Here is a 16,670-nt window from a genome sequence, read left to right as displayed (position 1 = left end):
AAATATTGATTATTTCTATGTAACATAACTACAAGTTTTTTGCACCAATACGCAGTTTCCCCTCAACCATATTTAGAACTCTTTCCATAATTATCTTTGGTAGCTCCCTGTTGGCAACTGTTTGTCAAGTTTTGTTTACAAGAAAGCTGGGGTAATGAGAATAGCTAATGACCAAATTCACACAAATACCAAGCTTCAATCCAAACCAGTATGTCTTTAGTTAATAACCATACCTGAAAATCCCCAGAGGAGCTGTTGGGCTAGAATATAATCAAATTCATTTTTAGAAAACATCCCATGAGTTACACATTAATACACTAAATTTAGAAATAGTTCTTATCTAGAAAAATACAGTCAATATTTTAGGAGAGAAAAAGCAAGATCTGGTTTTCTTTGTACAACAATAAAAAAAGATTGCATCCTGTCTTCTCAAAAGAAGTAATACAACAAAGTTTTTATTATCGGGAACCTCTTTGATATAGTGACAAGGGGCAATGGCTTTAAACAGAAAGAGGGTAGATTTAGGTTAGATATTAGGAAGAAATTCTTTGCTCTGTCGGTGGTGAAACACTGAAATATGTTGCCCAGGGAAACTGAGGAAGCCCCCTTCCTGGAGGTGTTCAAGGCCAGGCTCAACAGGGCTCTGAGCAGTCTGATCTAGTGAGAGATGTCCCTGTCCATGGCAGGGGGTTTGGAAGTAAGTGATCTTTAGGGTCCCTTCCAACCCAAACCATTCTAAAAATCTATGAATTTCTACAGCTATGCAAGTAAAATTCTCAACAGGTAAGGTCTCAACCCACCAAAAGCCCCTCGAAACATCTTCTATGGTACTGCAGTTGTAAAATTATGCAAAATCTTAGAATAATTTAGGAGGAGGTAGAATGAAAAGCAGGCTACTACAATCTTCCAAAGGATTATCTAAAAGTCCTTAAGCATTTCTAGAAGGTTTAGAAGAATTATACTTGTCATATTTATTTACAAAAATATTTTCTTCTCATCAATGAACTACCAACCAAAAACAAATCCCTAGAAAAATGTCATTCAACAAAACTGCAAGAAGAAGAAGAGAGACAGAAGCAAGACCTTAAATACAACCAAAAATGTTCCCAGGAACTAAAAAGTCTAGAAAGACTTGATTGCAATTCAGAGATCAAGCCTGGAAGTGAAGTCCTTGAACTCAGCAACAAACTGCTTTATGAATATACTGGTTTTTTTCATTTTAGTCACCTCTGCTTTTTCTGTTTAAGATGTATTCAAGCACACAGTCCATCCAATCTGTATTTTGTTTTGGTTGTTTTGCTGTGTTTGTTAATTTAAGCATGGTTTTGGACTGCTTTGCGACATTCACTTTGCAGAAATTGTCTAGGAAAATACATCTCAAAGATCAGTTTAGGGTAACATCACAAGGAACTGGTCTTTTTCAAAGCTAACATTCCTTTCATCCATCTAATCTCCCTGTGGCTGTCTTGATCCCTGTACATTGCTGTTCTTTTGAAGTCCCAACAATTACTACTGGAGTCAACAGTGGTTCTTTATGGGTCTATCCCAGATTAAGACTACTCACTGTTTGGATACACAATTTACAGTAGTCACTACTTTCAACAGTTTACAGTCTGTATTAAAACAAAATAAATTAATAACAACACAATACTGGGGAAAATTAAAAGTTAAAAAATATATTAAAGCAGTTCTAGGCTGTCCAGTCCAAGAAGGACAGGGAATTGCTGGAGAGGGTCCAGCAAAGGTCTACAAAGATGATTAGGTGTCTCGAACATCTCTCTTATGAGGAAAGGCTCAGGGACTTGAGGCTTTCTAATCTGGAGAAGACTGAGGGAGGATCTCATCAATGCTTATCAATACTTAAAGGGTGGGTGTCAGGAGGACAGGGTCAGTCTTTTTTCAGTGGTGCCCAGTGACAGGAGAGTAAGTAATGGGCACAAACTGGAACATAGGAAGTTCCTTCTAAATATGAGGAGGAACTTCTTTACTCTGAGGGTACCAGAGCACTGGAACAGGCTGCCCAGAGAGGTGGTGGAGTCTCCATCACCGGAGACATTGAAACCTGCCTAGACGCCATCCTGTGCAACCAACTGTAGATGAACCTGCTTTGGCAGGGGGCTTGGACTAGAGGATCTCCACAAGTGCCTTCCAACCTCTAACATCCTGTCACATTCTACTGCAACAACAGGCACCACACCCATCATATAATGTGCCCATACAGCTTTGAAAATTATGCTTTTTAGAACATTGTCTTTAAAGTAATTTCAGACTTGCCATTCTTCATAACCAATGAAAGTCTCATCACTACTGACTTCATATCTTTTATACAACTTACATATTTACACTGTTTACTCTGTGCAACAAGTCATTGTGAATTCTTTTGATCTTATCACAGATCACAGAGTCATAGAATTGTCAGGGTTGGAAGGGACCTTAAAGACAACCTAGTCCCACCTCCCCCGCCATGGGCAGGGACATCCCCCACTAGATGAGGCTGCTCAGAGCCCCATCCAGCCTGGCCTTAATAACTTCCAGGGATGGGGCTTCCACCACCTCTCTGGGCAACCTGTTCCATGCTTTACGATGCTTCAGAATATTAGCATCTCGCCTCAGAATTTTTATTTTTATATTGTTTTTGAAATGAAGCAATGATCAAACCATGGAGAAAGGAGTAGGTTTCTGACCGAACAGGAAGAATAATAAACAGAGTGCACATAAAGGATTGAAGGGGAAAAAAGATCAGAACACAGACTGAAGAAACAGAAACTGTGACTGAATGAACATCATGATAAAGGGTATCAGGAAAAGCATATCAAGACAATGATATATAGTATTCTATGTCTGGTTCTAATGTCTTTAGTCTAAAAAAGAATTCTAATGAATTGAGCAATTTTAAAAAAAGAAAGACAAGGATCTTTTTTGTGAAAAAATTTCTAGACATTGAAGAATATCTCACCTTATACTCACACTATCTCAAAATAAGCTGAAGTGTGACTTATTTGCAAATTGTGTTTAGTGAAAAGACTTCTGACATTCAGACTTCAAACCTACCTATCAAATGCATAATGAAATTCAAGGGTGGAAAGGTAAATATAGACAAACTCTGACTAGAAAAGAGAAAAAACCTGAATTGTGAGGGCAGTTAAACATGGAAGCATCTTATCTATAGATGCAGCAAACTTCTTCACCAAGTCTTTTGATCAAGATTAGAAGTATTTCAGTAGGTCCGCATTGACACAACCATAGCTATAAATTAAGGCTCAGGAAACACTTGATTCATCTATCAGCTTAAGTTGATTCATCTGATTTAAAAAATACCACACTAATGTGACCACTTGTGATTGTGAGATAAGGGATAAGAAATGGTCTACAGTATTAAAATCACGACAAAGCTATTGCATATGCAAATTCTACAAATGCAAAAGAGAATTCAGACTGCCTTAAGTGGAGGAATACTATTTAAACAAAATTACTGAACTTTGAATACATGCTTTACTAAGTGAATATCTATTCTTTTATTGTAACTTGCATTTAGAACTAGTCTGAAAACTGTTTCAGTGTATAAAACAAAAGACACATTACCTCGGCTTTTGGCAGCTTCTTTCAAAGCAGCAAGAACCTCAGGCTTCAAGTCATCAGAAAGCAACCTTCCTTCCAGGCCAGGAAAGAGTGACCTAGTGCACCATAAAACAAACAAACATATTTTTTAAAGAAAAAAAAAAAATAAAACAACAAACCGCACTTCAGCAAAGGATCTAGTTTTATTTCTGTTGCTGCACAGACATTACCAGCATGGTAATAACCATGGCAAAACATCTGCATGCAAAGCCCTCACTTATGTATGTAGAATAGGGCTTTCAGTGGGCATTTTCTCAAAAATGAGAAAATCATACATTTGGTAGAAGAAGAGACTAGTAAGAAATTCATTTTTCCAACTACTGTTCTTTCAAAGCAGGTCTAAGCAAGTTTTCTTTTGATAGAAAACTGAGACTAAAAGAAATTATTTTCATCTATTCATATTCTAACAAAGAAAAAAAAAGTGAAATAGCACCTACTATCCCATGCCTCTTAAAGATTCTACTTGAAAGCATACAAAAAATAAAATTCTAGGATTTCACACAGATCCGTGGGTTTAAAAAAATCTGCAGACAGTGGTTAAGATTATTGTAGGCCAAGAGTCAGTCTCATCCTGCCCTTCCCTTCATGTTAGCACTTAAAAAGTTTTTTAGCGCTTTGGTCTTCCTGAAATAAAAAAAACTGTTCAGTTTAATTCTGACAGCTGGTATGCTAATTATACATAAACTAACACAGAATCTTGTTCTTCCACAGGTGTTAACAGAAAAAAAATCATAAGAACTTATTTCAGCTTTTTTAGGCAGACTCCAAATTTGACTATGTCAAGAGCCAAACTCTTGAGCAGAAAGTGTTATTTAACATAAGTCAGTTATCATATTTATAACATTAGAATTAAAAGTAATTACTCTAGGCAAGAATAGAGGCAAAAAAAGCATTACTATTTCAAATTTCTGTATCATCATAGCTAGCAAGTAAATTTATGCCTGCCATAACATGGTTTTGTATCAGTTTTACAAGACTAACCAAGTCCATTACCAACAGAATAGGAACCAAGTAAGGTATCGTAAATTTTCCAAAAAGTATCTTATGACTAGTCTGAATCAGGGTTGTAATTTTTTAGTCTCATCATGGGAATGTTTTCTGCATTAGTATGCTGGCTTAACTTCTGGAAGGAGAAATAAAGTGAAAGAATAGTAAAAAATAAATCATTGCACAACAGATGCTGGAGAAATTTTTTTTATTACTTTTAAAGATGACACCAGAATCACAGTCTCTGAGTAGTGTTAAGCCCCTAATAAATAACCTGAATTGTCTACAATAACAGAAAAAACAACAGAAGTAGACTTGAAGAAAACCAAACTCCTCTGAAGCAAGAGCTACCTGCATCCATCTGCTTTTCTTGAAGACGTGTTGTCTATACATATATTCAAACCTTCTTGAAGATGTGCTGTCTATACATATAATCAAATGCCAATCTACAGAAGGACCTTACTTGAAGCACGTTTTCCCTTAAAAATATCAATACTGGCACTCTCCAACCCACCTCTACTTCACTTACAAACAGTCCACGAGGCAGTAAAAGCAGCAAAGCACATGCCAAGTGACACATTCAAGTTGAGGATCTGAAAATTAGTGGAACTCTGAGGGAAAGGAGAAGGAGCGGTGGTTGTGAACACACACAGAGGCAACACTTTGTAAGGAGGAACAGCTACAGGTAAGACATCTGGTGTGTCTGAGTGACTTCAAGCAGTAACTCTCCAAAGAGAGTTCCAGATTTAATGAATCTTATATACATGCAAAATGCAGTACACACATAAAATGCAGGAGTCATGCTTTCTTCCCAGTGACCCCAAGGTTATTTATTCTAGTCAGTCTGCTCTTTGCTATCCCCTCCCCAGTATCAGTATAAGATTTTTTGGCTAATGAAATTTGAACTAAATTGGAACACTGATGCAGCTGGGGAAAAAAAAATTAATTGGAGAGAGACTGGAAAGAAAAAAGAGAGAATAGATGTAAAAGACAAGCCCACTTCTGAGATAATCTCAAGCTTTATTTTTAATAAAAGCTCTTATCAATACTGAATTTAATGCACTTCCTAGTATGCATGTTTCTAACGTCCTATTTCTGATTGTCAGAAGAAAGATAACTTGAAATTTATCCTGAGGTATTCCCCCAGAGCCTAGATCACCCAATTCTTTATAAAGCTATAATGGCAAGTAGCTGTCAAGCTTTTCATATGAGACATAATCACAGAAACATATACATATATACAGAAAATAGTTCTATCCATGCATTATTTCATTACATTACAGGATGCTGAGTATCATCGTGTCTCTGAACATTTGGATTAGAGAAAACAGCACTTAAAATACTAAGCGTACCTGGGATATTCTTCTGAGGTTATGTAAACTACATCCTGTTCAGACACAGATGAGGAAAAAGGAATAAAATTTCCATTCTGTAATGGCAAAAGCTCCAATCCAATCAGTTCACTGTAGACTCCATCAGAAAGCACAAATTCTAAAAGATGAAGCTTGTCTTCAGTGGGTCCACTGTGTCCGGATTTTCTTAGTACTTGCCGTACTACAGGAGGAGTCACTTTTTTCACAGCTTTAGCAGTAGAAATACTAAGATGCACCGCACTAGCAATATTTACTGGTACCTTGGCAATCTGCTTCCCTGAATTCTGGAGGTAGTTAAGAACAGACTGTGTGTACTCCAAACTCTCATCCATTTCAGAAAAATGCACCTGTTCCACCTTTATCCACTGATTACTCACTGAGTAAATAACGGTATGCTGGAGCAGCTCTTTAAAGAGAGGTACTACAATTGGTTTCCAGGGTACCCTGATTTTGTTCTCATCAGGCCACAACCTATAAATTCTTTCAGCTGACAACGGAAAATCGGAATTCTTCTCAGTCTCCATTCGCTTGATGGCTTCCAAAATCAGGGTGGTATATGCCTTTGGCACTACATTTACCACAAGAAGATCATTCCACAAAGCTGCTGGATCTCTCCACTGATCCAACTCTCGCCATTTGATACTCCTCCTGTTGTCTGTGAGACCAAAGAAACCACTAACATGAACTGGGAGTCCAGTTTTGCTTTCTTCACCTGGTGGCAAAGGCAGAAAACAAAACGCTCTTCCTGAAAAGTCTGCTACAGCTCCTTTTTCCTCTCCATTAGTTGATAAAGACATGGCTATTCCAATAGTAGGAACAAATTTCAAGTCATCAGCTAAACAATCTAGTTCAGTACACATTCCTCGACCACCTACGCAATTGCATACTAACCAAGATGTTTTCTGTGCGTCCTTAACACTCTCATCCTCTACAACTATATTTACATGGTATGTTACACACGTTATGCTATTGCTTGGAACTCCCTTACAATACTGATTTATTGCAGTTCCTAAGATTTTTATAGAATTGGGTCTTTCGTGTTTCAAGGCCTTGTTCTCACTAGCGGTTACTCTGAAAATAAGTCTCTCGGTTCCATCAGCTTCCCTGACATGCAATGAAACATCCTGAACACTCTTCAGGAAGAGCAACACTGTGTCTGCATCTGCTCTGAAGGATTCAAACAGCTCCAAAACCTTCTGTTTGTCATAAACATTGCTGCTCAGTTGGGAAGGCTGCAGACGAAGTGGGAAACGAAAAAAGGTGCCAGGGAAGTTTCCATTCTTAAAGGTTTCCTTAGTGCTGCCAAAGACGCCAATGAATGGTGCAAATTGGTCTGTAAGTTCACTGATCTCCTTGCTATCTTCTTTTAGATTCCAACACTGGCCTGATTCATGAGGTCCAAAAAGGGTTTGATGGGGATCAAGCATTCCAATCTGGTCACCACTGAAAATACTCGGGACATCTGTATACATAAAAACCAACAACTATTAATAATCCTAAAACAACAGATTTTTCAAATACAGCCTTAAGGAACAAATTTTAAAAGAGCAAGAAAAACAAATGTTATAAAACTGCAATGAAGTGAGTAGAATGCCCAGGAAAGAGGTTGAGTGACCATCCCTGAAGGAGTAGACGTGGCACTTTGGGACACGGTTTAGTGGTGGACTTGGCAGTGCTAGGTTAATGGCTGGACTCGATGGTCTTAAAGGTCTTTTCCAACCTCCACTATCCTATGATTCAGATAACTTATAATTCACTGATTACTGACAGGAAGAAACAAGCACACCCCTATTCTGTAATTAAATATATATATAGTGATTCAATTATTTAATTCTAGCAAACACTGAGCAACGGAAAGAATATTTTTTTCAACTACATCTTTTTGTCTTTTCAATCTTTTCAGGGGAAAAAAATCCATTTAATTTACTAAAAATGCATTCTATCACATTCATACTTTGCAAATCTTGAAGGTTGGCAAACAGTATAAATTCCCCAGAATTATCAAGCCACCAAACATTTTAACTAAGCTTTTATTCATGTTCCACTAGGTAAAATATTGTGACAAAGCATCCTGTGTCTTACAAACTCACTTCACAAGTTAAAAAAGTTATTTCAGTTATAGCAGTACAGGATGAGGCCAATTACTGCTATGAAGACTGCTGCCTCTGTACACCAGTAAAACATTTTCCCAGAATAATAGGTTTCAAGACTGAACATTAGCAGCCTGTGAAAGAGTATGAACTATCTCTCTAAAATGTAAATGTGCATATACCTCTGTTATGGAATATCTTTTCCAGCACAAAATAGAATCACTGCTTATTATGCAAAGAACCTGCATAAAAGTTTCAGTCTAGTCGGAACTTTCACATTTCTACTTACATATCTCTCCTAAGTTATGGGCCTCTATAATGACCAGCAGCGCATAACTGAAATAACAGTGTAATGGAATGTTCATTTTAATATAGGGGACTGAGTAATGATGTTATTAGAAGAAACAAAGCTCCAAAACCTTTAAAATCCAAAGGATACCTTATGCAGTTTTAGAAAAATACGAATATTTCTTAACAAAACTTAGCTAGTTAACTAATATAAAAATGCACTATAAAGAAAACACTAAATGTTTGATGAAAAACTAAAATAACTAAACAATTTAAAACGTCAACATTTTGATTTTAAAATATTTACTGAAAGTACCTGTTATATGATAAACTGAATTAAAGCCAATTCCAAATCTTCCAACTTTCAGGGGATCATCTTTCTTCCTGCTTCTTGCTATTTCCTGTATACCATGCCAGTCCTCTGGGGTGAAAACTGCATCATTGTATGCATAAAATGCTGGCCCTATGATAAATAGGCAAGTGTTAAAAAGATGACAGCAGAAACTTCTAGGAAAACAACTTTTAGAACTAAGAAAGTATTCCTTTAAAGTATGCATGTGCAAATTTAATGAGGAAGCTATGACTTTAGCTGACATCAAATTGTGCTTGTTGATGAAAGGAAGGTATATAGTACCAAGGACAGCAGAAGGAAGAAGATGGATTTACTTCTGCGTACGGTACTTAAAAGATTTATATTCTGATGTGGTATCTAGTTCTGGTGTTCACATTTTAAAATAATAATTCTGAAAAAATGAACAGAAAGCAGGTAACAATGAAACTTCTGAAAGAAGCATCCAGTGGTGCACGGCTTAAACTCAATCTGTTCAGTCTATCAAAAAGATGTCCTAATCACAATCTATTTATACCTCCACTGGAATGGAATACATGGCAAGATATAACAATAACCTGTCTAGAAAGTAAGACAAAGAAACTAAAATTAGAAGACATAATGAGGCTGATAAGCAACCGAAAAAAAGCTAGAAATAAGTAGTAGTGGATCATCCATCCATCACTGAAATCTTCAAATCATAACTGAATGTCTTTTGGAATGACTATGCATGCTGATTTTTTGATAAATAAATAACTGACCTCTACACACAAAGCTGTATTAGATGATATAAAACCCATAAAGTTACAAGCAACTACATTTGCAGTGTGCAGCCAGCACAGAGCAAGTTTGGTATAAGAGTGAGAGAATAAGAGAGGAAGAAGAAAACAGAACTGCCTGGAGATTTTTGAAATTTAAGGGGCTAGGGTCATCTTTACATTAAGAACTGGAGAGAGTCCTCAAAAGGTACAGGTTAACATGTAGAAAATCTGAAAATTACTGTCTAAAACCTCAAGACCTATCCTAGGTCTCACTTATTACATGTTGTTTACTCTCTGTACTAAAAATCCCTTCTTGTACCTTGGGATACCAAGTGAACTCCAGGAAATAAGCTCCAGGATACACAGTCATCCTGGGAGAAGTGACTTAGGATAAAGCGGAACAGGAAGACTTTCCCAAGTAGCACCCACTGGAAGCAGCTGGAAAGCTGCTACTGACAACCAAGAAGACAGTGCAAGGCCTTCAACAGCAAGCATTGGCTTTGGAAAAGAATTACCAATGTTAGAACATAGAAAAAATACGCACCTAGTAAGGTGGTCATCTCCACACAGCAAGGAGAAAAGCACAGAACCATATGCATATTGAAGAATACCAGCCAAAATTAATATAAATTATATTTACCCTGATATTGTGCCATGTCCTTCGACCATAATGTTTCTGTTCCATACTGAGTTTCATCATACAAAAACCTAACCTCTGTGGCACCGGCATCTTCTGCATTCTGTATCAGCTCCTGAGGCAGAAAAAAGACGCGAACAAAACCAAAGTACAATGCAGTAATGTTGTACATATTCTAGCAGTGGCTAACCTACTTAAACAGTAGAAAATAAGAAGCAATTCTCTTAAGTGTAATTGTTTTCACACTTCTCAACCAAAATAATTTTATCCAGTTTACCTGAATGAAAACAGACATCATTATAAAAGGACTATTATGACAAATACTATAAATGTGATTTAAATTTGGAACTCAAATACCACACACAGGCCGTTATAAAGAAAGAAGTAAGCTACTCAACTGTTACTACTATATTATCGCAAATCATAATTGTACAAGCCCCAAACCACACAAGATGTCAGAAGAATTTTTTAAAAAATGAAGAAAAGAAACTATAACGTTTGCTGTTAAGACCACACAACAGCTGTAAGACAACAGTGAGGCAACAAGTCATAAAAGTACATTACAAAGCACTTTTCTATACATCAGCTGGATTCCATTTAAGTTAGCATTTCACAGTACGAACCAACCACTCAAGACCCACAGTGCTCACTTCTAACATCCCTTCAGCAGAGGGCTGCAAAACAGCACTGACCAGTAACTCTGTAAATCATGAAACAACAGAGCTCACCTGCTGAATGAAGCCATAAACTAGAAAGAGGTTTATGTAAAAGTTGAGTATTTATTAAATAGCATTAGTAGTGGTGAGAGCTATGGGAAACTCCAGTAACTAAAATGTCAATAAACTACTTCTGTAAACACTACCATTAATTAAAAAAGTACGCCTATCCAGCCCCATTTACATCAATAGCTTCATAGACTGCAGGCATGTAAGCATGATTATAGATACCTACAGGATTAGAGCTTCACACAATATTTACACTGAATCAAAGTGTATCAGGGCTCCAAAGACACACACTCATATATACATATATGTACTCATATACACATGTTACACACAAGTGTATTTTTCTGTGGATATATGCAAGTTTGGCATAAGGGAGCATCTCAGCTGAACTGAAAAGCTGTGCAGGTTCATCACATTGCACCCAGTGTATTCACACAACATAAATTTCATTCAACCATGCATAAAGAGACTTGCTAGCAAGAATCTTTACTTCAAAAAATAATGCATCAATTAGCAGCAGATATTTCAGACTAGGTTGCATTCAAATATACTGTTGACTAGATGATTTTCTGAGGTCCTTTCCAACCTCTAACATTCTGTGAATCTGTGAAAATTAGCTCATTGCTATCTAATATCTGGTTTCAAAACTATAATCCCTTGATTTTCCACTTCGTGACAACATGTTCAGTCTATAAGACATAAGCACACTAGTAACCAAACTGCTTAAATTGTCACTTCTACGTAATTTTGCAGCATGTTGAGGTATCAATATACCTATAGCTCAGCATAAATAATATTTTTTTAAAGAATGTCCACTAGGTATTTCATTGCCAAAAACCATGCAATATGTCTTTGAAAAGAATAATTACAGCAATCATTCAAGAAGATATGAAAAGATAGTCAAAGCCTCTAAGAATATTAAATAATAAGTATGGAAATCACCATGTAGTCAGAGACTTGCATTAATGCTGTGGCAGATGGAGCATCTGCTACATTCAGCTGTAACAGCATTGTATTTGAAGCATCCAAACAGTGAAATCAATTTTAACAGATCAGCAAAATTCCTGGTAGTAACCCCTCCCTAACAGTTTGTTAACTCTAAAGTGTAAACTGTGAAAAGAGGAACATTTAGCTATCTGATCTCATGCTTAAATTGTTAAGAAGGTCTGAATCCTTCACGATTCAAACACATCTTGCAGACTCAACTATTACTGGGAAATAGTAAAAAGTTAAGCACTTATGAACAGACACTACTCCAAACAAATTCAGGATGTAGCTTGCCAAAACAATTGAGGATGTGCTTATCTTAAGCACATCTGTCACAGACAGATACATACATATATCCATACCAAATGCCGTTAGTCAGAACCTAGTGCTCCCATATACTAAGGAAATGAATCTCCTAACAGCCATGTGATGAAGCATTCAGGATGAGAAGTTTAGCATCCAACTATAAACAAATCACCCCAGACTCTCTTCAAAAAGAAAAAAAAAAAATCAAACTGTCACTTCCAGGTGTTAACATAGGAAGCAACAAGAAATCAGACAAATCATAGAATCAGAGAATGTTCAGGGTTGGAAGGGACCTTGAAAGATCATCTAGTCCAATTCCTCTGCCAAAGCAGGATTACTCAGAGCAGGTCACAGAGGAACCCGGGTGGGTTTTGAAAGTCTCCAGAGGAGGAGACTCGTCGCCCTCACAGTAAAGAAGTTTCTCCTCACGTTGAGGCGGAGCTTCCTATGTTCTAACTTAAACCCCTCATTTCTTGTTCTGTTGCTGGGCACCACTGAAAAGAGATCATCCTCTTCCTCTTGACATCCACGCCTCAGGGACCCGTTTTTCCCCTTGTGGGACCTGACTGACTTAGAATGATTTTTTCAGATCATGGAATCGTAGAATGGTTTGGGTATTTTAATGGGCTCATCTTTTTGTAGCTTGACAGACTTTCTGCAAACAGTTTCATAAACAAAAATGCTGTTTGTTCTGTACCTTAAGGATCTGTCCTCCTTCTGGATACCTTCTTAAAATATCCTTAAGAAAATCAACAAGTGGTGGAGTTGTTTGTCCAAAACGACCTAAAAACAAACAAACAAAAAAATAATCTGAGTATTATGCTACTATGCACTTAATTTCAGATTAAAAAAAAATACGCCTTATTAAAAAAAAATTAAAATAGCAGTCTTGATGCCAATATCAACATGTTGGTTTATATCTAGATGAAATAAATTTAGGGGCTAAGTCTTCACATCAGTCATACCCCAACTCCAACTACTGGATATTCAAATGTAACAACTTCCAGAGGACTACTTTTTAAGTAGCAGGACATTATTCTAGGGCATCAGTGGCTGTGACTTTTTTATCACCAGTGATGATCCCTACTGACAGCTATCACAGAATGAAAGGTTCGGTATTCTTCAGTTCAAACTCCAGTCTGAGACTAAAGAGCAGCTCCCTAAATCTGAACCTCTAAAACATCCTTCAAATACGAAAAATGAGACGCCCTATCTATCACTTCCGTTTAAAGCTATTAATAAATAATTATTATCTCTCTCCCTTCCTTCAGCATAGAAGTGCGCTTGTGAAGTACACAGATTCAAACAGACACGTGATATATATTATGGAATAAAACATTATACAAAAAAAACCCCACAGAATCCTCAGCAACATGGAAAAAAGGGGACAGATAAGAGAGATCTATTTGCTGAAAAATCATCAAGTAAAAACATCAAGCGTCTTTACGAAATTTTCACATTGTTCTTTAAGGTGACTTAATAGCATCAATTTAAAAAAGAAAAATTTGTTATTATTTTTAGACTATAAAGAAGTATATGGAAGTCAACCTGCAATATGCAAACTCCCAAAACAAGGTGAACTGATCAATAGTAGTACAGCTTTGGTGTTTCTTTTTTTAGGAGAAATTCTCTAAAATCAAGAAATTCATCTTCGCTAAGACTAAATTGGGCAGGCAGGCAGGTGGAAGTGTTTAAATGACACATTTCACTATGGGAACCACAAAACCAGACAAGTAACTTTTAAGTGACAGAACTCAAGACAAACATTATTCTGACTCTTTACAGTCAAGAGCTGCTCTATGTACTCCATCAAAATTCCTCTGTGTAGAGATCATGACTTACTGCATCCTATCAAAGGCTGAACTGATTCTTCTCGAGTATTAGAGGCGGCCCTACTTATCACAAAACTGGTTCCACAAATCTGCTGAGTGTTGGAACAGGGGCCCAGGGAGCCTCTGCAGCCTCCATCCTTGAAGGCTTTCTAAACTCAACAAGATCAAACCTTGAGCCACTTGGTCTGATCTCAGAGCTGACCCTGCTTTGAGCAGAAGGCCGGAGTAAAACATCTCCTGTCGTCTCTTCCGACACAAGTTATTCTGGGATCACATGGAAAGATTATATGAAGAATGAACACAAAGGTGACATGGGTGATTTTCAGAATACTTCAGCAACCAATGTGCTTGGCCCTGCTGACCATGTCCTTTTTACAGGCAGGCACTTGATCCATCTGCTGCAAGAAAACATCTCAGCACTGAAGGCTCCAGAACAAACACAAAAGCCCTCAGATCTTTTATCTTGACTTACATTAGAGTTGTGAGCCAGAAAACGTTACGTACTTTTCCTAGACATGAACTGCTTAGAGTAATATCTCTAAGAAAAACTCACAGCCAAATACTATTCCATTCCTAGGCATAAAAAAACATCAACAGTGTGGGGTTTCTTCCCCGAGTATGACTTCTTTGGGCTGCTGTGCTATCTTCTCCATATACTTGCACGTCAAAAAAGCAGCTCAGAGAAGAAAAACAAATTTTTTTTTTTTAGTCTATCATAGCCTACATACAGCAAAAAACTATCGGAGCAAAAAAATGTGTGATGCCATAGAACCATGGAGTCCATTTTCACAGACGTTTTCTAATCACTACAGGTCACAGGGAATGTGAACATGGACCTCTGGCTAAAACACAAATCCTTCTCTCTGTCACTAGAAAACCACAGTCCAGTACACGTATGGCTTACATAGGTGAAAGAATACAACATTTTTTGGCACCAAATATAATACCTGTGTGGACAGACCGGTTTCCTTCTTCATCCTACCATCCCATACGCATTTATTTCATTGCCTTATAATAAAACTGTTAAAATAATATGAATGCTAGCAGCCAAATAACAATCCTTACAGATTTTAAATAGAGCATTTCTTTAGATACTCAGGTATCGAGTTCAAAACACCATAAAAACAGATAGACCTGCAATTTTTGTAAGAAAAATGTAACTAAGCATAGAGAATCAAAAGAAAAACAAACAAGAAAAAAAAAATCAAAAGCTTTTTACCAATGTTACAGTTTTCTACAGAGTGGTTACTGAAAACATATCCTTTCATTAACCAAATTGTTGACAAGTATTCAGCTTATTTTATATGAGAAAAGGCAACTATTAACACTATTACAAGGCAAGTTTGACAGCAATATTCAAATTTCTACAAAGAAATTACAAAAAAATAAATAAACAACAAGTCACTTATTAAGTTTTTGTTCTGGAGGAGCGTGAAAAGAGCAAGTGAAGGGATATCTAAGACTTACAAGAAAAATAATTTCAATCAACTCCACATTGTGTTGAAAATACTTTGACTTTCAGATTATAAAGAGATGAATATTTTTTCATACCTCCTCCTTTCAACCCTTTTGACTGAAGTTTCAGAAAAACTTGATTTTCAGACTTCTGAAGATCTGCGATCTTGATACCATCAGATAACTGAAATAAAAGATAAGATCGATCTCGATCAAAACATCCTGCAGCATAAATAATTTACTGCAGCTTCATTTCCTACACATTTATTCTACAAAGTCTGGTTTTATGTAAAAGTATACTAATAGTCTGAAACATCCAGTATTCACCTTGAGAAGCATCTTCAGCCCCTGAGGTCTGGGAGGGTCTCCTTTGCCTAGTGATACTTCTCAGATGATGTATCAGATTTTCAGTAACAAGACCAAAAAAAGGCCACAAACAAACCAAGTGGAAAAAGTGCCTATGAAAGCATACCAAGAGGAAGCCATAGCCTCCTGTTTTGAAACATCTGAAATGTTTCATGTTCTAGGAACTTCTGGAAACCTACAGCTAAAGTAGTTATTGTTCTAAGGTGCATGCCCATGAAGAAAATAAACACCCACAGGAAGTACAAGGCCTATGTACTCCAGAAAGTACATTTGGGTATGCAATTTCACAGGAGTTTTAAGCTAAGCAGTATCAACTCAAAGCAGCTAGTAATACAGAATGTGTAGAGACAAGAATATGTCACAGAAACACCCCTGAAGAATTCGACCACCTCATCGCCCCATTAGCTCTACACACAGACCGACGGACTCGCTGGGAACATCACAAAGAAACTGGGGCAAACTAAGCAACAAATTCCTCTGCAGCCACTGGGAAAACTATTTAGTAATCACAGCACGTAATGGATTTGTTGCAATTCAAGTTTCACATTATATGTATGTGTCCTGGTTTGAGCTAAACAGAACCAATTCTGTTCAGTGCTTTTACTTTTGAGCTCAGTCTCTTCTAAAAGGCTGCACTTTCTGAAGTTAGCAGCGTGTTTTTGCAGCCAGTGCGTGCTACCAGCAGTGATAACACCTGATGTTTACAGTTACTGCCTGGGACTGGTACGCAGCTAGGCCCTTGCTTATACTGGCTCCTGTGGTAATCTTACTGCTACATCTTGCGTGTCGTGTTGGGGGTGCCAGGAAATAAAAGGGGTCACAAGCAAGTAAAAGGTTGCATCTCCAAGGAGGAACACAGACGAGAGGTGACCAACAAGAGTATTCCACTCCATACATGTCATATTCATCACGAAGCT

General features: G+C 37.2%; 1 protein-coding gene across 1 annotated transcript in view; it reads right to left on the bottom strand.

Annotated features, from left to right (window-relative positions):
• SACS (sacsin molecular chaperone) overlaps window positions 1–15,568 on the bottom strand; it is a 28,482-nt gene extending 12,914 nt beyond the window's left edge. The window contains exons 1-6 of the mRNA XM_009869152.1: window positions 15,484–15,568; window positions 12,798–12,883; window positions 10,086–10,197; window positions 8,673–8,819; window positions 5,958–7,440; window positions 3,583–3,674 (exon numbers count right to left, since the gene is read on the bottom strand). Coding sequence (XP_009867454.1) covers window positions 3,583–3,674; window positions 5,958–7,440; window positions 8,673–8,819; window positions 10,086–10,101 — 1,738 coding nt within the window. The 5' untranslated portion in view covers window positions 10,102–10,197; window positions 12,798–12,883; window positions 15,484–15,568. The remainder of the gene's footprint in view (window positions 1–3,582; window positions 3,675–5,957; window positions 7,441–8,672; window positions 8,820–10,085; window positions 10,198–12,797; window positions 12,884–15,483) is intronic.
• Window positions 15,569–16,670: the final 1,102 nt, after the last annotated feature.

Source organism: Apaloderma vittatum, unplaced genomic scaffold (genome assembly GCF_000703405.1).
Source record: "Apaloderma vittatum isolate BGI_N311 unplaced genomic scaffold, ASM70340v1 scaffold10115, whole genome shotgun sequence".
In the NCBI taxonomy this organism is placed as follows: Eukaryota; Metazoa; Chordata; class Aves; order Trogoniformes; family Trogonidae; genus Apaloderma; species Apaloderma vittatum.
This window is presented reverse-complemented; position numbering and strand designations above follow the sequence as displayed.